Source organism: Trachemys scripta, chromosome 3 (assembly GCF_013100865.1).
Source record: "Trachemys scripta elegans isolate TJP31775 chromosome 3, CAS_Tse_1.0, whole genome shotgun sequence".
Lineage (NCBI taxonomy): Eukaryota > Metazoa > Chordata > Testudines > Emydidae > Trachemys > Trachemys scripta.
Window position 1 is genome coordinate 58,395,895 of NC_048300.1, and position 21,527 is coordinate 58,417,421.

General features: G+C 46.0%; 1 protein-coding gene across 1 annotated transcript in view; it reads right to left on the reverse strand.

The window, feature by feature from the left end:
* DNAH8 (dynein axonemal heavy chain 8) overlaps positions 1–21,527 on the reverse strand; it is a 585,957-nt gene that overhangs the window by 535,142 nt on the left and 29,288 nt on the right. The window contains exons 5-7 of the mRNA XM_034764627.1: positions 21,364–21,512; positions 6,352–6,541; positions 5,811–5,974 (exon numbers count right to left, since the gene is read on the reverse strand). Coding sequence (XP_034620518.1) covers positions 5,811–5,974; positions 6,352–6,541; positions 21,364–21,512 — 503 coding nt within the window. The remainder of the gene's footprint in view (positions 1–5,810; positions 5,975–6,351; positions 6,542–21,363; positions 21,513–21,527) is intronic.

The window sequence follows — 21,527 nt, forward strand, 5'->3', positions numbered from 1 at the left end:
AACACAATGTAATGTATTCATGTATATAAAAGGAAGAGTTTTTCTATGTAATGTTGGATGTGTGGCACATCTTACACCCGCCCACGCTTGGGTCTGATCAACTGAGCATAGCTTTGCAGTATGTCAAATAAAGGAACCTGAGTGACGAAATCTGGTGTCTGAGTTTTTGGGATCCCAGAGAACTAGATGAAGTGTTCTCCAAGAAGTGGACAAGGTTTCTGGATAAGACAAGTGGAAAAGATCTCGGAAGGAATCCCAACAGTGAGGAACTAGTAAAAATGTTATAACTGCTTAACCTTTTCCTTTCTGTGTTGTCCATTTTGAATTCTACATGGTGTCAGAGGGAAGGGGGGTACTAGCGAATGTCATAGGTTCTACACTGACCAGAAGCACACAAAAAACACGGCTTGTATTAATACTTCATAGGGCCATAAGCCATAAATCATTCCCATTCATATATTAATAAAAACAAACATGGTGGCAGAAACTTACCAGGCTCTTCCTCTGATGCCTGTTCTGAAGTTAGTTGCTCCCCAGCTGTAGCTGTCCCAGCGGCACAGCTTCAATGGTTATCAGCCTCAGCATCAGGGTCACTTCTTGCCCTTCCTCCAGTGATTAGCTCTTCTCCAGCAATGCCTGTGACCAAGGGCAGGGGGGGCTATAAGAGTGCCATCTCTGCTCAGCAGATTGTCATGCACCACTGTGGGCTCAGTGCTCACCACGATTCCCAGAACCCAGCTGAATTCCTCGTAAAAGAGGTAGGAAGACAGGGAGTTCCCAGAGGTGCCATGAGTATCCTTATCTTTGCAGCAGTCTTCATTCAGCCGCTTCATTCACTTTCTGCATTGTTCTGCTGTCCAGTTGATCAACATCTCCAGATACTTGGATATAGCTTTGAAGACATGATCCTTTCTTATGTTCTTGTTGACGTCAAATGTCTTGCTCGCCTTCCACCAGAGGTTAACCAGAAACCAGCTGTGTCCCTCTGGCCACCTAGCAGCATGCTTCATTCTTCATCTTTGTGCTGGTCATAGCTAATATATGTTAGGGTTGACTGTGTTTCCAATCGAGCAGTCCATGTGGAAATGAAGAGTTAAACACCAAGCAGCTATATTTGAATCAGGAAGTTGCTTCCAGTTCCTGGGAAGCAAGTGGGAAGTTTTGGGATGGAAGGGCTGGAAAGCACACCAAGGGGATTATGGGATAGTGATGACAGACTCTCCAGAACCGAATTTGCCAACCCGGACTTGAGCTGCATCCATGCTGCAAAATGCCTGGGCTTTGACACATATCACAGAAGAACTTGGGCCCTTGGACCCTGCTGGGGGATTGGTCAGAGACCAAGTACAGAGGGGTTACTGGCCCAAGTCAGGCTGATTCAGGGTGACCAGATAGCAAGTGTGAAAAATCGGGATGCTTTTTTTTCGGGGTGGGCAGGTAATAGCTGCCTATATAAGATAAGGCCCCTAGTATTGGGACAGTCCCAATAATATCAGAACATGTGGTCATCCTAGACTGATTTCTGTGTGGATGGTAGGGGGGGTGAGGGCTTAAACTTGGACCGGGCTTAGTGTGCTGTGTAAACATATCCACAAATTTTGCTCCTACGTGCTTGTACTAATCTCTTATACTCCTCCTTGGCAATTTGTCTGTTTCCACTTTTTGTAGGATTCCTTCTTGATTTTCAGGTTATTAAAATCTAGGGAAAAGGAGTTCAGGAGTCCTGACAGTTTCTCAAAGAGACAATATTAAAGGCATAGTATCCTGATGTGAAGGAAAGAGAATGAGAATAGTAAGAGGCCTCTAGATTTTCTTAACATGGACCAATGTTGGTAAGGCTGTAAGAAAATTCATCAACTCTAAAATAGCTGCCCCCCTGGCTACCCTCACTACCTTCTGAAACAAGAAATTGTCCCGAATACATTCTAAGAACTTATTGGACATTTTGGGTTTTGCCTTATTATTTTTACTACAGATGCCTAGGTAGTTAAAGTCCCTTAAAACACAGGTCTCATGTTTTGGACATTTCTGTTCTTTGTCCTACAAATGCCTCCTCCTCCTGACTTGCTGATCAATAGTAGACCCCTACCATGACATTGCCCTATTTCCCCCCCTTTTATCTTCACCCAGATTTTTAACTGGTCTGCCTCCCACCCCCTTCAGGACCTAAGAACAAGTGTATATATTATTGATGTATAATGCAATATCGCCTCTTTTTTTGCTATCTGTCCTTCCTGAACAAGCTATACTTCTCTATACCAATATTCAAGTCATGAGATTTAACCCACCAAGTCTCAGCAATACCAGTTAAATCATAATTTAGCTTGTCTACCTATACTTCCATCTCTCCATCTCTATTCCCCATACTCCTAGCATTTGCGTACAGACATCTAAGTTGTTAATAGATTCCCCCACTGTTTTCCCTCTTGCTGTTCCCATGACTATCAGAATTTTCCATTCCCCTGTCAAACATTTAGCCCTCTGTTAAGTTCTCCTTTTTATACCTACTTGTAGACTTTCGTCACCTGCTCCTCTGAACCTAGTTTAAAGCCCTCCTTACCAGGTTGGCTTGTCAGTGTGAGAAGAGGCTCTTCCCCTTCTTGGTCAAGTGGACTCCATCTCTTCCCAGCAGTCCTCCTTCCTGGAACAGCATCCCATAAGAACATGGCCATATTGTGTCAGACCAATGGTCCATCTAACCCAGTATCCTGGCTAATGCTAGATGTTTCAAAGGGAATGAACAGACCAGGCCAATGATAAAGTGATGATTCTTGTTCCAGGAACAGCATCCCTATGATCCAGGAATCCAAAACCATAACATCAAACCCATCTGCACAGCCATGCATTCATATCCAGGATTTGTGTCCCCCTGCCTGGGCCCTTATCTTCAACCAGGATGATGGACAAGAACACCACCTGCACCACTAACTCCTTCACCCTTGTTCCCAGACCCCTCTAATCACTGCTGATCTGCTCAGGGTCACACCTGGCAGTATCACTAATACCCATATGGATGAGCAGCATGGGGTAATGGTCAGAGGACGGATGAGCCTCAGCAACCTTTCTATAATGTCTTGGATATGTGCTCCAGGCAGGCAGCACACCTCCCGAAACATCAGGTCAGGCTGGCAGATGGATGCTTCCGTCCCCCTTAGAAGGGACTCCCCAACCACCACCACCTTACATCTCCTCTTGGATGTGGTATATTGCAAAAGTGCCAGTGAAGGAGAATTGTGTCCTCACCAATGTCTCTATCGGTGCCCAGATGGGTAGTACAGAATCCTCACTGCAGTTACAGTACTTTGTGTTGTTTTTGGGGCCAAAATGCTTGGTACCATGGCAGTCAGTGCCAAGATCATGGGGCCTCTTTCTGTGCTGATGGCAACATGGTCCTTATGTTTAGAGGAGCCAGTCAGTGCTGACTTTGGTTTGGATACTAAGGACCTGGTATGGAAATCAACCTTAAGACTTCTCAATGCCCAAGTCTTAAGAGAAGCTTTCTGTCCCTGTTCCATGCAAGGGAGTCGGTACTGGCTCTACTCATTAGAGTGATATTCCCTGTGGCTACACTACAATATCATCTCCACTGTGGCTGATGCAGAAGACTTGTGTGAGGCAGAACAGGAGCTCAGGATGGCATCACGGCTAATTGGAGTCCTGATCATGTGCAGCAGGCACAGTGTCAGTATTTCTCTGAGGATCTTTCCAGTCAAAGGCCACTTGCATCAAGTATTCCAATAGGCACAGCTTCACCTTCACCCTCTGGCCTTCTGGGTCCTCTTTGAAAAGGACTTACAGATAGAACAGTGTGCCAGAACAATTCCCTTGCCAAGGCACACCAAGTATGGCCTCATTGACTGAGATGGCGGCATCACAATACAGGAAGATCTTGCAGCCCAGTGACTTAGGATCTACCATTTGAGCTATATACAGGTGGGTAGCGCCCTGTTCAGTGGGAGTATGTGCATGGGGCATGGAGGGGTAGAAATCTCTCATAGAGGGAGGTATGTGCCAAGGAAAGACCCAGAACAGAGTAGAAAACCTACCTCTACTTCTAACTAGGATTAAAAACAACAAACAAACAAACAAACAAAAACCAGTCAAATAGCAAAGAAAATCTAACTACTAAAACTTTAAACTTGAAAAACTTTCTAGTTCCTCGCAAAGAAAGGAATGTGGATACTGTGGGTTTCATCTAGTAGTCAGAAGCAGTAAAAGGGAACTCAGCATGGTTTGCAGCCACTCTGCCTTTTATACCCTCTGCTGCAGGAAGCAGGATGACACAACGGGCACAGGCACTGCTCCAACAGACACTTGTATTCAAACAAATTTGATCTTGCACACATGGGGCATATGTCCATCAAGAGTGAATAGATTCATAGATTCTAGGACTGGAAGGGACCTTGAGAGGTCATCGAGTCCAGTCCCCTGCCATCCATGTGAACAATCACTTGAAGATTAAGCATTATTTATATAGATACTCTAATTCCAAAGTTAAAACTGAAACATTAAAAGCTCTTCTTATATGCATTTGGTTTCTCATAATGGAGATATCCATCAGCTGGTATGAATCACAAACATCACTAGCTGAAGATTATATTTCACACTAATGATTCCTTTAGAGGCCAGATCAGGCATTCCACAAAGCACCACGGCAAACATTCCAAAGATATAAACACTAAAAAAACCACCACACACACTGCTAACGGCAGAAAGACAGTCCTGATTTAAGCAACAGAGAGTCCTGTGGCACCTTTAAGACTAACAGATGTATTGGAGCATAAGCTTTCGTGGGTGAATACCCACTTCGTCAGACGTCTGATACTTGAGTCCTGATTTAGGAAATTATCCCTATTCAGGATAGCACCTAATCATATGTTTGATGTGAAGTCAATAGGACTTAAACAAGTGCTTAAGTGCTGTCCTAAATTAGGATGGACTAAAGCACGTGCTTATGTGGTTTCCTGAATCAGGGACTATGAGTTTTGAAACTAACTGACAATTTATTTTTATTTTTAAGATAAGATGAGGAAGAGATTGTTTTAATTAGTAATACTTTTTTGAAAGGTTCTTCTCATCTGGTGGATTTTGGCATTCATGTACCAAGGGAATTCGCAAGCACTGCAGCTTGATGCACCTGCAAGATCTATTTCACTACAGTAAGCTGCCAACTAATAACAGCTAAGTAGATAGCTGATATGGACTTCAGGGGGAAGACCTTCAGCTAGTATCATAAAAGAGCTACACTGAAGTCAACGGTGCAATGACAATTTATAACAGCTGAGGATGTGCCCCCTGATATTTATTTCATGTTACCAATATCTTATATAGAGATCTGTTCCTTGATATTTCTCATTTATATAAATATATTAGTAAGATGAGAAAAATATCAGGGGACAGATCCTTAGGGTATAAATTATCAAAGCTGAATCCACTTCCACTACTAGTATTAGATAGATAGATAGATAGATAGATAGATAGATAGATAGATAGATAGATATAGATGTTAAAANATAGATAGATAGATAGATAGATAGATAGATAGATAGATAGATAGATATAGATGTTAAAAGATTTGAAGCCATGCGACTGTAGACATAGCTGGCCTATGTTAACATAATGTCCTCCTTGCTGTTTCTCTTTTCCTACTGTCCTCTCCTTCCTACTGTTGTTACACTCACTGTTGAGAAACTCTTGTTTCTAATTAGATTGTGACAAAGATAGCAAATGCTTGTATAGAAGTTAGTACAAATGAAGCCCGGTCACATCCTTAATTCTATACCAGAGGATAAAATGTTAAAACAACTTACTTGTTCAATCTGTTTATACCATATCATAAGCACTTCCTCTAGTTGATGAACTGTATCAGAATTAGCAGCTGCTGTTGTCACTTCCTCAAAGGACTGAAGTTTAGAAAAGTCAATGTGATCCATCTTTTTTAACTCAACAGTTCCCTCTATGCTTACTCTAGCACCTAAAATAAAGCAATTAAAAATACAGAACATACTCAGACTCCAGCAGTTGTTTCTACCAAGGTGAACCACTTCACTTTGGGAATATAAGACAATAATTCATCTTGCAATATAATAACCATTTTACTGTCTCATACGCAAAAGACCATGTTTTTCTGAAATCTAATTAGACCCCTACATTAAAAATTTCATATAAATAAAACTGAAGTTGTCAAGTATGTAATAAATCCAAATATATTTCTTTTTTACACTTGAGTTTTTTATCATTTTATTCTTCCTTGTAGAATTAAAGAAATGTTTTCCCATATTTATAACAACTCTACTGCTTTTAAAAAGTAATTTTTAAGCAGAATGATTGTTTACTCAATCTGATTCTTACCGTCTAAAAATGAAAGATATCTATTAATGGTTTCTATGAAATTCTGTTTTTCAGTTGTTCCTTGTGAGGTTTGACTTAAAGCACCCCAATTATTTGTTGCAAGGATAGCTGGTAGAAAAATATTTGCTAGCATGTTCCTAGTACCACGTAAAAGTCCTTCAGTTGCATCTAATACACAAAAGTATATGTCCTGTAAATGTAACAACAGAATGATTATTAGCAATGCAATCGATTATACTGAAAACATGACCACATTTTTAGAACATACAAATCTTCCATATAGATCCATTACATTTCTGAGTACAAAAAGAAATGGTTACTCACCCTGTGCATTAACTGTGGTTCTTTGAGCTGTGTCTCCCTACCGGTGCGGCACTCTAGATTTGCTATTGCTCCCTGCATCTTTGATCAAAGATTTCTCTTAGCCATGTCCGTTCAGCCCGTATATTCATGCTAGTCAGCTTCCTTCCCCATGCTGTTATATAACACTGTGCAGGTGAACCACCCTCAGTTCCTCCTCAACCACAAAGCATCATAACAGAGACCTCTGAAGCAGAGGGCAGGTATAGTGGAGCAACTGTACGGACATACATGTCTAAGAACCACAGTTACTGCACAAAGTGAGTAAAAAATGGTTACTCACCCTCTCGTAACTGTTGTTCTTCAAGATGCATTGTTCATGTCCATTCCAATCAGGTGTATGTGCATGCACATGCACAGTAGCTAGAAGATTTTTCCCCTAGCAGCATCCATGAGGTCGGTTGGACACCCCCTGGAGTCGCGTCTTCATGGCGCCCAATGAAGGGCCTTGCCGACTCACCATCCCCTCAGTTCCTTCTTTCTGGCTACTCCGACAGAGAGGTAGGAAGGTGGGTATTGGAATGGACATGAACAACACATCTTGAAGAACAACAGTTATGAGAAGGCAAGTAACCGTTTTTTTCTTCTTCGAGTGCTTGTTCATGTCAGTTCCAATCAGGAGACTCACAAGCCCAAGTTCAGGAGGCGGAGGCAGAGTTGCCCACTGATTGGAGCACTGCTTGTCCAAAGGCCACATCATCTCTGGCCTGCTGGGTAATCGCATAGTGCATGGTGAAAGTATGAATGGAGGACTATGTCACCGCTCTGCAGATTTCCTGAGTGGGAACCTGAGCCAGGAACATTGTTGATGAAGCCTGCACCCTGGTGGAATGCGCAATGATTGGAGGTGCAGGAACCCCCGCCAGGTTGTAGCACTCACAAATGCAGAACGTGATCCATGACAAAATGCGTTGCGAAGACACAGGCAGACTTTTCATTCTGTCTGCCACTGCCACAACTAACTGGACCGATTTTCTGAACAGCTTCGTTCTCTCAATGTAGAAGGCTAGCACCCTACAGACATCCAGTGAGTGAAGTCTCTGCTCCCTGGCGCTGGAATTCGGCTTAGGGTAGAATACCATGAGAAAGATGTCCCGGTTGATGTGAAACTGCGATACAACCTTTGGTAGGAAAGCAGGATGAGGTCTGAGCTGAACTTTGTCCTTATAGAACATGGTGTAAGGGGTCTCTGATTTTAGGGCCTTAAGTTCAGACACCCTCCTGGCCGAGGTTATCACTATCAGGAACGCGATCTTGTAAGAGAGTTAGAGCACGGAGCACTACGCCAAGGGTTCAAAGGGCGGTCCCATGAGTCTAGAAAGGACCAGGTTGTGGTCTGAAGCTGGGACAGGCTGCTGGACATGACGGTATAGCCTGTCAAAACCTTTTAGAAACCGGCTGGCTATTGGGTCAGCAAAGACAGAGCGGCCCTCCGTGCCCGGGTGGAAGGCCAAGATGGCGGCCAAGTGAACCCTTATTGATGACATATAAAGCCCCTGCTGCTTCAGATGGAGGAGGTAGTCCAAAATAAGCGGCACTGAGGCTAGCGTCAGGAATGAATGGCGCTGTGCCAACCAGATTGAAAATCTCTTCCACTTGGCAAGGTAGGTAGTTCTCGTAGAGGGTTTCCAGGTGCCAACGAAGACTTGTCTAACCTGGTCTGAACAAGAAAGCTCCACCGGGTTCAACCACAGAGCTTCCACGTCATGAGGTGCAGCGCCCCGGGGTTCAGATGTTGGAGACAACCATGATCTTGTGTCAGAACATCCAGGAAGAGCAGCAGGGCGACTGGAGCTTCCATGGATATGTCTAGGAGAGATGTGTACCAATGCTGGCAGGGCCAGGCTGGAGCTATCAATATGACCTGAGCTCGTTCCCTCCGGATCTTGACGAGTACCTTGTGAACGAGCGGTATAGGTGGAAAGACGTATATGAGACAACCTCCCCATGGGAGGAGAAATGAGTCCACTCTGGAGCCCGGGCTGTGATTTTGGAAGGAGCAGAACTGCTGGCATTTCCTGTTGCGTTGTGTGACAAATAGGTCTATCTAGGGAAATCCCCACCTCTGGAAGATTGAATTTGTGATTTCCGAGTGAAGGGACCACTCGTGGCCATGAAAGGACCTGCTGAGGTGGTCCACCAGCTCGTTCTGTACCCTGCTTGTAGGCGTATTGAAAGTTCTACACAGACGTCCCACAGCATGAGGTCTTCCTGGCACAGGGGAGAGGAAAGTGCAACCCCTTTTTTGTTGATATAGAACATTGCCATGGTGTTGTCTGTCATAACTGATACACATTGTCCCGTTAAGTATGCCCAGAAAGTCTGGCATGCCAGGTGCACCACTCTCAGCTCTCTGACATTGATGTGGAGAGCCAAATCCGCCTGAGACCAGAGATCCTGAGAACTAGATAAATTCATGGAGGTTAAGTCCATTAATGGCTATTAGCCAGGTTGGGTAAATAATTGTGTCCCTAGCCTCTGTTTGTCAGAGGGTGGAGATGGATGGCAGGAGAGAGATCACTTGATCATTATCTGTTAGGTTCACTCCTTCTGGGGCACCTGGCATTGGCCACTGTGGATAGACAGGGTACTGGGCTGGATGGACCTTTGGTCTGACCCAGTATGGCCATTCTTATGTTCTTATGTAAAAGCTGTATCAGGCTGGTCGATACACCAGTGCTAACCATGACTGCAGCGGTGGGAGCCTGAGTCTGGCATGCTGCACCACGTAGGTACAGGCAGCCATGTGTCCCAGAAGTTTCAGGCAGTTTCTTGCTGTGGTGGTGGGAAACTGTCTGAGACCTCAAATGATACTGGCCAGGGTCTGGAACTGCACTTCCAGCAGGTATGCCCTGGCTTGGGTCAAGTCCAGTAATGACCCTATATACTCTATCCTCTGAACAGGGGACAGAGTCAATTTTGCTTCATTTAGAAGGAGACCCAGGTTGTCGAAGGTGGCCCTGATGAATCTGACTTGAACTTCCACTTGGGTCCTGGAGTGGCCCTTGATCAGCCAGTCGTCAAGGTATGGAAACACCTGTACCTGGTGCCTGCACAGAAATGCAGCGACAACTGCTATGCACTTGGAGAAGACTCGAGGTGCTGCTGACAGGCTGAATGGAAGGGCTGTAAATTGGTAGTGGGTATTGTTCACCACAAACCTGAGGGACTTCCTATGGGGCTGAGTGATTGCAATATGAAAGCAAGCATCCTTCAAGTCAAGGGAGGCATACCAGTCTGCTGGATCCAGTGAGGGGATGATGGAGGCCAACAAGATCATGTGGAACTTGAGTTTCTTCACAAACTTGTTGAGTTCTTGCGGGTCCAGGATGGGCCTGAGGCCGCCTTTGGCTTTCGGTATTAGGAAATACCAGGAATAAAAGCCCTCGCCCCTGTGCTCCTGAGGAACCTTCTCCACTATCTCTAGAGATAAGAGCAACTGCACCTCCTGAATAAGGAGTTGCTCGTGAGAAAGGTCCCTGAAGAGGGACGGGGAAGGAGGGTGGAAGGGTGGGAGGGCACAGACTTGGTTGGAGTATCCCCTCTCTACCATGTGGAGGTGATATGGGACCATGTACTGTAGAAGGGGGATAGTCAGGACAAGAAGGTAAGGCAAGGTGGATCCAGCCTTTGGTGTGGTACACCGTCCTTGACCGTGCCTTCAAAAGGCTGGCTAAACGGTTGACGTGGCCTTCTCCTGCTGGTCCTGTTTCTCCTTCTGGACCCGTCCTGGCGGTTCTAGTGACTGAACCGCTGAGGAGGCTGCGGACAGAAGTGTCTCTGCTGAGTTGATGGTGTATAGAGGCCCAGGACCTGAGGGTGGCTCTGGAGTCCTTTAGGCTGTTTAGCCTCTTGTTCATTTTCTTTGAAAAAAGAGTCTCACGCTAAAAGGCAGGTCTTGTATAGTCTGCTGGACCTCATTGGGGAGACCAGAAACCTGGAGCCATGAACCCTTTCTCATGGCTACTCCTGTGGCCATAACCCTGGTGGCAGCATCTGCCCCGTCAAGTGCCACCTGCAGGGACACCCTGGAGATCAGTCTCCCCTTCTCGACCAAAGCCAAAAATTCAGCACAGAAGTCCGAGGGGAGCAACTCCATGAATTTAGCCATCACCAATCAGGTATTATAGGATGGCCTGCTGATTAGATATTCGGAGTTCTAGTCCCCCCGTTGAGTACAGCTTTCGCCCAAATAGGGCTAGTTTTTTAGCATCCCTATTCTTGGGCGAAGGGCCCTGAAAGCCTTGCCTCTTCCACTGGTTAGCAGCGTCCACCACCATAGAGTCAGACGGGGGGTGGGAATATAAGTGTTCATAACTCCTGGCGGGCACAAAGTACCGGTGTTCATTACGCTTGGCAGTGGGTGGCAGCAAGGCTGTGGTCTGCCACAGGGTCTTAGTCATGTCCGTAATTGTCTTTATAAACGGTAAGGCAATATGAGAAGGGCCAGAGGGGGCCAGAATGTCAACCATAGGGTGTGCATCATCTACCACTTCCTCTGCCTTAATGCCCAGACCCTGGGTGATCTGGCGCAGCAACTGCTGCAACACCCTGGAGTCTTCCAGAGCTGGGGCTACGGAAGTGCCCGCCAGCGCCTCATCTGGTGAAGTAGAGGAGGAGGCCACTACAGGAGGTGGTTGCTCTCTACCATCCCCCCAAGGGATCTCGTGGCCCCAGGGGGCTTGGGCCCGGTCCCAGTGCCGTGAAGGGCGCGGGTATTGGTGCTAATGTCGGGTCCTATGCCGGTGATGGTGTAGGCGCCTGGTGTAGCATCTGCACTGGGGTCTTCAGCGACACTGTCGCAGCCCACGTCGATGATGATGTCGGTGCTGTCGTTGGTGCCAAAGGTGCAGCCGGTACCGTAGCAGCAGTCTGAGCCACTAACGCCTCCAGTGCCAAAGGCATTGTCAAGGGCAGTATCACGGTTGGTGCCAATGTCGGTGACAGTGCTGCGGCTGACAGCATTGATGCCTGAGGTAATGGCTCAGTCACTGGTCGTGGCGGAACAAACATTGAGGATGCCACTGATGCAGCTCCCGAGCAGGATCCTTGGCTCCAACCTTGGCCTTGATAGAAAGCCCACGGAATCCAAAAGAACCACTGAGCTGGGTTCTGTCATCGTGAGGGCCACTGCATCGGGCGGGACCCCCTATTGTGCCTTGAGCTGGACCTTCTGCTCCTGCTATAGTCAGAGTGGTACAAATCCGACTCCAACGCTGATGTTTCAGAATAGGAGGACCAGGGCATCGCTGCACCTCTCGATATAGAGTGTCGGGAGCCTGGGGACTGACTGCGCTCCCTGGATGGAGGTGCTGGTGTCGGGGGGTGCCAAGGTGACGGGGATTGGTGTGAAATCGTCGCCGGCTTTCCCTTTGACTGAACAGGGAGCCAGGATGGAGCCTGTGGTGCCAGCACATCCTCCTGCCTCAGGGATGAGAATGACTCCATGAATCTCAGCAGGTCCTGCGCCACCTCAAAAGCCTCCAGGGTGGATGGGAGCAGCAGGTGCTCCGAGCGGTTCAGCAAGTGTGACGGGCCTGGACTCGACTGCTTCTGGGCAGGAGTCGATGTAGCCCCACTCTGAGCCTTGGAGCCGTGGCCCGACTGAGGTGCAACTGATGGATGGTCCCTGGATTTTGCCGAGGGTCATCGGCCTCTTTCCATCCTCTTCTTCTGTGCCAGCGATTGGACCACTGTCAAAGCCTGGAGTGCCCCCGAGAAGCTCCGTGACGGTGCCGAGTCTCCTTGGCAGTGTCTTTCTTTGACGCCGGATCTCTCAAAGGTGGTGCTAGAGTGCTCCGCACCGAAGAAGATGTACTGGGAGTGGGATCCCCGGTGCCTGGACCTGATTGAGGTCTTAGAGCTGCCTCCCTGAGGAGGATTTTAAGCCACTGCTCCCTCTCTTTAAGAGAGCTTGGTCAGAATTCCCAACAGATCTTGCAGCGGTCTTTTTGGTGACCCTCGACCAGACACCGTAAACAGGAGTTGTGGGGGTCACTTTTAGGCATGTGCTTCGCGCAGTCCTGGCAAGTCTTGAACCCAGGGGATTGTGGCAAGCCCTGGTGACAAATAAGGGGGGAGAAAAATGGGGGGAACCCCCCATAACCTAAACTTATAAGTGAACTAATTACGCTATACTAACCAACTAGAACTGTCTACAGCGAAAACCAAAAGTACTGCTAAGCCACTTGCCGGAGCAAGAGCCAGGGGAAATTCTAGCTACCATCACTGGTGGTAAGAAGGAATTGAGGGAGTGGCAGGTCGGCAGGCCCCTTTACTGGGCACCATGAAGGTGTGACTCTAGAGGGCGCCCAGGCCAACCCCATGGATGCTGCTAGGGGAAAAATCTTCCAGCTACTGTGCACATGTGCACTCACAAACCTGATTGGAATTGACATGAACAAGCACTTGAAGAAGAACCATTTCTTCTTCAAGGAGTGTCCCTATGCGTACTCCACATTAGGTGACTACCAAGCAGTTCACTCTAAGGTGTGTGTGGTGGGAGGTGCTTCAGAGTTGAGTCTAGTACCAAAGAAAGTACAGCCGAGCTGAACAGTATATCAGAAGCAAAGTCATGAGTTATTGAGTAGTGTTCAGCGAATGTATGTATAGATGCCCTTACATATTTCAATAATGGGCATGTTTTTGAGGAATGCTGTAGAGGTGGAAATGGACCTCGTAGAGTAAATACATATGTTCAAAGGTACTTTAATATTAAAAGACCCGTAGCAAGAATTAATGCAGATGGATATCCTCTTGGAAAGAGTTTGATTAGAGACTGCAGACACTTTTAATCTACCTGCAAGCAAGACAAATAATTTGGAGGTCTTTCTATCCAGATAGGCGCTCAGGGCTCTTCTGATGTCAAGGGGGTACAACTGTGCTTCTTGATTATCTAGGAGAGGCTTAGGGTGGAAGAACAGCAGGTGAATGGGTTGGTTAATATGGAACTGGAAGAAATTTTAGGTATAAACATTTTGGATAGGATTGCAGTGTGACCTTGTCCTTAAAAAATACTGTGAAAGGGGAGCACGCCATAAGGGCCCCTACTTAGCCATCACTTGGAGATCAGGAATGTCATTTTCATTGATAAATGGAGTAGTGAGTAGGTAGCCATCTGTTCAAATGGTGGTCTTGTGAGGCATTTAGGTACCAGATTAAGGTTCCAAACAGCAGTAGGGTGCTTGACTGGCAGATCAAGGTTCCTCAGGGAATTTGGAAATCTCTCTGCCATTGGGTGGGCAAAAATGGAATAACCCTCTATTGGAGAATAGAAAGCCCTGATGGCTGCCAGATGGACTCTGATGGAGTTCAGTGAGAGGCCAGAACTTTTTAGTGTTAGGATATAGTCCAGTTTATCTGGCAGTAATGAGGTCATCGGTGGAATATATCTGAGGTCACACCAAAAGAGAAATCTTGTCCATTTTTGAGAGTATGTGCAGCGAATAGACACTTTCCACCTGTGTAATAGTACTTTTTGGAAACCCGGAGTGCTGGATCCAGGAAGCCCTTCTCACAACTAACAATGTAGCAATCAAACAGGCAGTAGTATCAGTGGCATCAAGGGAGGCTTGTAGAGATGTTCTGGCAAGTAGTTGTCCCTCCACAATGACTGTCTGGAATTGTTCCCTATGTTCTGCCAGTAGGTGGTCAACAAAATAGTTCAGTTTGGTGTAATTTACATTATTGTATTTTGCCATTAGTGCCTGGTAATTGGAGATTCTAAATTATAAGGAGGTTGACGAATAAGATTTCCTCCCAAGTAGGTCTAGATGGTGGTTTTAGTATGGTGTTGCATTCCATGTTCGTTAACTGTGTTAACTACCAAGGAATTCGGGGAGGATGAGAAAATAAAAATTCTTAGTCGTTTGCAGGAACATAATACTTCTTATCTGCTTTCTTGCATGTAGGTGGGATAGTAGCTGGAGCATGCCAGATGATCTTCACTGGGTCCAGAATGGCATCATTGACAGGCAAAGCTAACTATGCAGGCAGATGCGGGTGAATGAAGGATATTAAGCAGCTTATGATGAGGTTCTTTAACCTCCTTGAGAGGGATCTGCAAGATGTCTCCAATTCTCTTGTCCAGATCCTAGAATTGCTTAAAATTATTTGCCAAGGATGGAGGAGGAGGCATCTGGAGATGAAGAGGAGATGTTGACCATAGGAAAGACCTCTTCATCGACTCAAGCTTCCTTCACCTCAAAAAAATTCTTCTTGATGATCAGGTCTCCTAGAGGGAGTAGGCAATGCAGGTTGCCTCTCTTTATGATGGGTGGTACATGATGCCCTGGAAAACTGTTGGTGATAGGCCGCCCAAGGGTTCCACTATGTCCATGGAGGTGGTGCATAAGGGACAGTAGGAAGCAATCATGGATCCTCATACCAGCAAGATGGTGGTTGTAATATTGTGCCACAAGTAGCTATAGACTCATCAGAGACTTCTGGAAAGGGGCCTCTATAGGAGTGAAGGGGAGAACCCTGAACTGATATTTGGGACACTGACGCAAGGTCTTCATCAGAATCCTTGACTGCAAACTCACTCTAGAATAGTGCAGCACCTGGAGAAATTTCAGGTGACACCGTCAATATCAGGCACATTTCAGGCATTCTCAATGTCCTTGATATGGAAAGTACGTTGGCACCAAGCAGCAAGGAATCGGAAGAGAAAGTTACTCACTTTGCAGTAACTGAAGTTCTTCGAGATGTGTGTCCCTGTGGGTGCTCCACTCCAGGTGATGGTGCATCCCGGCGCTGTTGATTGGAGATCTTCGGTAGAGTGCCTGGTCAGGATGTACACGCTCTGCTGCTATCTCACGGCATCGTTAGGGTCTGCCTGAGCATGTCCCGCACCCGCCTCAGTTCCTTCTCTACCGTAGAGTTGCCTGATTAGTACTCCAAAATAGAAGGGAGGAGGGTGGGTAGTAACTTTCTCTTCTTCTTCGAGTGCTGTCCCTGTGGGTGCTCCACTCCAGGTGAATGTGAAGCAGTACCCACTATGGTTGGTGGGATTTTGGAGTTGCGTAAGGGATAACGGTAGACAGTACCATATGCCCGACTATGGAGTCTGCCATGGTATCCCATGTGATAGCATAATGTTTGGCAAACGTGTGGTCAGATGTCCACGTGGCCACCTTGCATATGTCTGTAATAGGTATGTTGTGGAGGAAGGCAATGGATGACATTGCTCTAGTAGAATGAGTTCTAACACTCTCTGGTGGTTGAACATTCTGGGTCTAATAGCAGGATCTGATGCAGTCTGAGATCCACTTGGAGAGTCTTTGCTTACAGATAGCCTCACCCTTTGATCTTTCAGTAGTAGAAACGAATAGCCTATGGGATTTACGAAATGGTTTAGTTCTGTCAAGATAGAATGCAAGAGCCCGTTGGACGTCGAGGGTATGTAACGCCACTTCCTGTGGAGTTGTGTGATGCTTGGGATGGAATACAGGTACGTGTATTGGCTGGTTAAGGTGGAAGGGAGACACCACCTTGTGGAGGAATTTGGGGTGGGATCGCATAGTAACCTTGTCTTTAGAGAAAATGATATAGGGAGGGTAGGCCATCAGGGCGTTTATTTCACCAACCCTTCTTCTTGACGTTATGGCAACGAAGAAAGCTACTCTTGTGGACATGTGGAGCAGGAATGAGGTGGGGGGCTTGAAAGCAGGTTTCATAAGAGCGCGGAGGACTAGGCTGAGACTCCAGGAGGCTACTGGTGAATGAATCTCAGGGTAGAGATTTTGCAGGCCCATGAGGAAAGTGAATAACCGTCCAGAGTGTCATGGACGGTGGTAAGGGCTGCGAGGTGTACCCTGATAGAACTGAGCAAAAGCCCGTCCTATTTCAGTTTGAAAAGATAATCTAAGATGTCAGGGAGGGTTGCAGTCTGGGGTGTCAGGCATCTGTTGAAGCACCAGATGGAGAAGCATTTCCACTTTTGCAGGTAAGTCTTACGAGTGGAGTCCCTTCTAATGTGCAGGAGGACATATTGGACCTGTTCTGAGCAGGCTAATTCGTGGGATTGAAACCATGAAGGAACCACTTGTTCTTTATGGTGGCAAGAAAGTGAAGGCAAGCATACCTGACGGCTCTGAGTTCTAGAAGATTGATATGCAGACACGTCTCTGAGAGGGACCAGCTGCATCCAGCACAAGAGAATTGGGTTGTAGGTGGGAAAATAAGAAATCGACGCCCTTCGCGAGCACATAGTATTTACGTTCAGCTTTCTTGCATGTTGGTGGGATGGAAGCAGGGGTCTGCCAGAGAGTATCAGCTGGGTCTAGGAGGGCTTCATTTATGGGTAGTGAGATCTTTGAGGGTGCAGAGGGTTCGAGGATTTTGAGGACTCTATGTTGTGTCTCCTGAACTTCCTCCAAAGGGATGTCCTGGCTGAGTACCACTCTCTTGAAAAGTTCCTGGAACTGCTTAAAGTCGTCCATGTTTTGTGGAAGTGGAGGCATGAGGGCATCCTCTGAGGCTGATGGCGAGGTAGGAGCCGGTAAATCCAGGAAGAGTTCAGAGCCCACTTCTACAAGAGGATGTTCAGGAGCTCTAGATGTTGATGAAGCTGGGGATATAGGCGTAGAATGAGCTTGCGGTCTGGTAGAAGAGGCACAAGGAGGAGCGGTGGCAGGAGCTGACCACGGGTACCACTGAGGCCAGGGCACTGGGTAGGAAAAGTTGGGTCCCAGCCACTAGGGGACAAAGTAGGGAAACTGAGGCTGATTCTTATGATGCGCCATGTCTTGGGGTGTGTATTGCTCCGGTGGAGGGGGAGACTCAGGCGGGGAGAACTCTGCCTGCTGCTGTATGTTATTCTCACTATCTGTGAAAGTAGCCAGGTCAGGTGGTGAGAATTGCTGTTCAAACAGTGAGTGTTCTGTGTTTAGGAGCGGAGAGTCAGGCTCAGGAGCCATAGAGATAGCCTGCTGATGCAGGAATTGTTGCTACTCCCTAGGCTGGTGTGCTGAGGAGCATGAAGTGTGAGCAGCAGCCCGGAGTGATTTTTGTTTCACTTTTGTAGGAGCCTTGAGACGTTTGTGAAAGCCCTGCAGAGAATCTGCTCCGGGGGTGGCAGGCAGGCTTGGTGCCGACATTCTTGTCGGCACCGGGGTGGAACGCGCTGCCAGCACAGGGTCCATCATCAGTGCTGGCGGAACCAGTGCCGAGGAGAGCTTCCCGCTGGGGATGTCGGGTCCCTGCTTTTGCGCCCTGCATGAGTTGTTGCTGAGGTGCTGGGGAGATAAGAGTTGCCTGCTCTCGGCGCTGTCAGCACCAAGGGTAAAGACCTTGTGGGAGATCCTTTATCCTTTTGAGTGTCTCTGAGAGGAGACATTTAGGGCTTCCTGCCTCTTTGTGTGAGAGGGTGAAGCCACGCTCCTGATTGGTTCTGACTTGGCAGGGGAGTGTGAGGGAGAGGGTTTACTGCTTCTCCATAGGCAGCTGTAGAGCTTTCTCCATGAGGAACATTTTTAGCTTCAAGTCTCTATCAGGCGGGCTCTAGTTTTTAAGTTGGTACAGTGGAGACACTTCGCAGGTCCCTCAGCTTTGAGGTCCGAAGCTGGGTGTAAAGAGCTGTCCATCAGGAGCAGACAAAGTTTTATCTACCTGTTTTTTCTGGCTCTGGATTTCAGCACAAGACAGAAGTTACACTTCTGTACAATGTGCGATTCCCCAAGGCAACAGATACAGCGGGAGTGCCTGTTGTTTACTGGGATTGGCACGACAGACAACATTTGAAACCAGGAGAACCGGGCATAACCTCCCAGTAGGCAAGAACTATCTTATCTACTAATATCTATCTAAATATATATGAGAAAATTTTATTTATTTTTAACTATACAGCTAAAGCTACTACTACTTACTAATTACGCTAATACTAAGAACTACAACTAATAGAGTAATAAATGAGAACAAAGTTGAGAAAATCTCAACAGGAACAATTGCCAAAGCTCCGTCTCAGGCTGAGACAGTTGAGAAGGAACTGAGGGCGGTTCGCCCACACAATGCTATATAGCAACGGCATGGGGCATGAGGTTGACTAGCATGCACTTACAGGCCAAATGGACACTGCTATGAGAAATCTCCAATCAAAGGTGCAGGGGGCACTAACACACCTAGACTGGCGCACCCATAGGGAAACAACTTGCAGAACTTTAGTTTAAAAAAGTTGAGAATATTTATAAAATAAAAACACAATGAGAATACTTACTAATGTTACTAAACTTTCTCTCCAACAAAATAGGGTAGTCAAGAAGCCATTATCTAGTGATTCAACATATCTGAAACACTTAATTTAAAGGTTGTAGATTATATTCATGCAATTTCTCTGTCATTCAGAAGATTTGGGAAATGCTACAATACGTGCTGAAGATATTCTCAAAGATGGTGTCTTAAATGATATAATAAACAACATTTATTTCGTGCCATTGACTAGTTTTGAACATTTCATCTGTACCCTGACACTAACCTGTCTGAACTATGACTACTTTTATCACTGTAATTTTTGAAGCAGTTTCAAGCTACCAATTTTTAGAACTTCCCATAAATTTCCTTTTCCCTTCATGAACTCAAAATATGGAATTCCCCCCAAAAATACTAGTCCAAAACTGAGATTACTAACAGTGTTAAGATTCTGTATTTTATATGCCACCAGTGCTTTATTCCTTTTGATATCTGGGAATCTAAACTTACTAACGGTATAAATATTATCACTTTACGAACAAAATTATTACTATTTATTACTCATGTAACTTCATGTGTGTATACTAGTACACTACAACAGAGCAATGACAGATTTCCTGTCCTAAGAATTTGAAATCACAATAGATAGATAGATAGATAGATAGATAGATAGGGTATACCTGATTCTCATTTACAGTAAGACTCCTTAATACTGCCAGAGCAGTATAAACGGGCCTTGATGTAAATGAAAATCAGATTTCAGAGTAGCAGCCGTGTTAGTCTGTATCCGCAAAAAGAACAGGAGTACTTGTGGCACCTTAGAGACTAACAAATTTATTATGCTCTAATAAATTTGTTAGTCTCTAAGGTGCCACAAGTACTCCTGTTCTTTTTATGAAAATCAGAGCCATATATCACTAAAATCACTGTAAAACAGAAACAGGCATTCTACTTGAATTACTAAAGGCAAGATTGTGTTTGGTACCTTCATAATTGTGTAAAGCATGCAATGGGCTACACAAACTGTTGAGCCCTCAAGCTCAGAGATTTCAGTGATCCCACTAACATTGCTAATAGCTTAAACCTCTTCAAGAAAAGCAGAGGGGGTAAGGAGATGGTTAGCACAGGGGGAAGAACAATGCTGCCCCACCTTTAAGGATGTTTCATTTGCTGTACTCACCTGAATTCTGAAAGACATACAGTAACTCCTCACTTAAAATCATCCTGGTTAACACGGTTTCATTGTTACGTTGCTGATCAGTTAGAGAACATGCGCATTTAAAGTTGTGCAATGCTCCCTTATAATGTTGTTTGGCAGCCACCTGCTTTGTCCGCTGCTTGCAGGAAGAGCAGCCCGTTGCAGTTAGCTGGTGGGGACTTGGAACCAGGGTGGACTGGCAGCCCCCCTATCAGTCCCCCATTCGCCTAAGTTCCCTGTGCGACAGCTGCCCAGCAGGCTATTAATTGCCAGCAGTTCAGCTGTCCCTCCCTGCACTGCCATGTGTGCTACAGCCCTCTGCCTTGGAGCTGCTCTCTGGAGCCTCCTGCTTGCTGTGTAAGGGAGGCGAGGAGGGGGGCTAATGTCAGGGTGTCCCCCTCCCCCCTGCTCCTGCACCCCGCTTACCCCATTTCCATAGAGCGGGGGGGACACAACAGGGCTCAGGATGGAGGGAGTTTGCTGGCAGGAGCTGCTGTCTCAACTTGCTGATCTATTTAAAAAGGCAGTGTACTTAGAGTGCGGTCAGCGTACTTAAAGGGGCAATGTGCATCTCTCTTTCTCACACACAAGGTGTGTGTCTCTGTCTGCCATGCTGTCTCCCCTCCCTCCATTCGTGCTGTCTTGTAGAGTGTGAGGTTACTTTAACAACAATGTGTTAACCCTAGAGGACTCAGCCAATTGCTAGTTCATCATTTAGTAGTAAGCATTCCCTGGGAAATATCCTACCCTCTGACTTCACTACCTTAATCGAGCTTCACAATCATCATCACTGTGTATCTGTATTAAATTATTTGTTTTAAAACTTATACTCTGTGTGCGTGTGTGTGTGTGTATACATATATATAATGCAGTCTTTTGTCTGGTGAAAAACATTTCCCTGGAATCTAACCCCCGCATTTACATTAATTCTTATGGGGAAATTGGATTCGCTTAACATCGTTTCACTTAAAGTCACATTTTTCAGGAACATAACTACAACATTAAGCAAGGAGTTACTGTAGTACATTCCTGAGGCACAATGCCACTTGAAGCTTCATTTGGAGCTATGTAACTGTGCAACGCCCCACAACATCAGGATGGTACAAAGAGGTATGTGCTTCAGTTTAGCACTCAGGAAAACTGATATGAAAGACTAAAATTATAATGTGGCAATAATATGAACCTTTGCAAAACATTAGCGATTTCTTAACTTTTTAATTTTTATTTTGAGTAAAACTAATATAAACAGCAGGAAAAAATGAGAATACCTCATGTATACTTTTTGCATTTAGAGGGATGTCATTCCTATAACGAACAAAAAATAAACAGAGTCCTTTGAACTTCTCTGGTGCAGTGTCTAAATATAATCTCATAATTTTAGTTCCTTTTACAACTCCTGGAATTGTTCGACCACATTCTGAAAATAAATTTA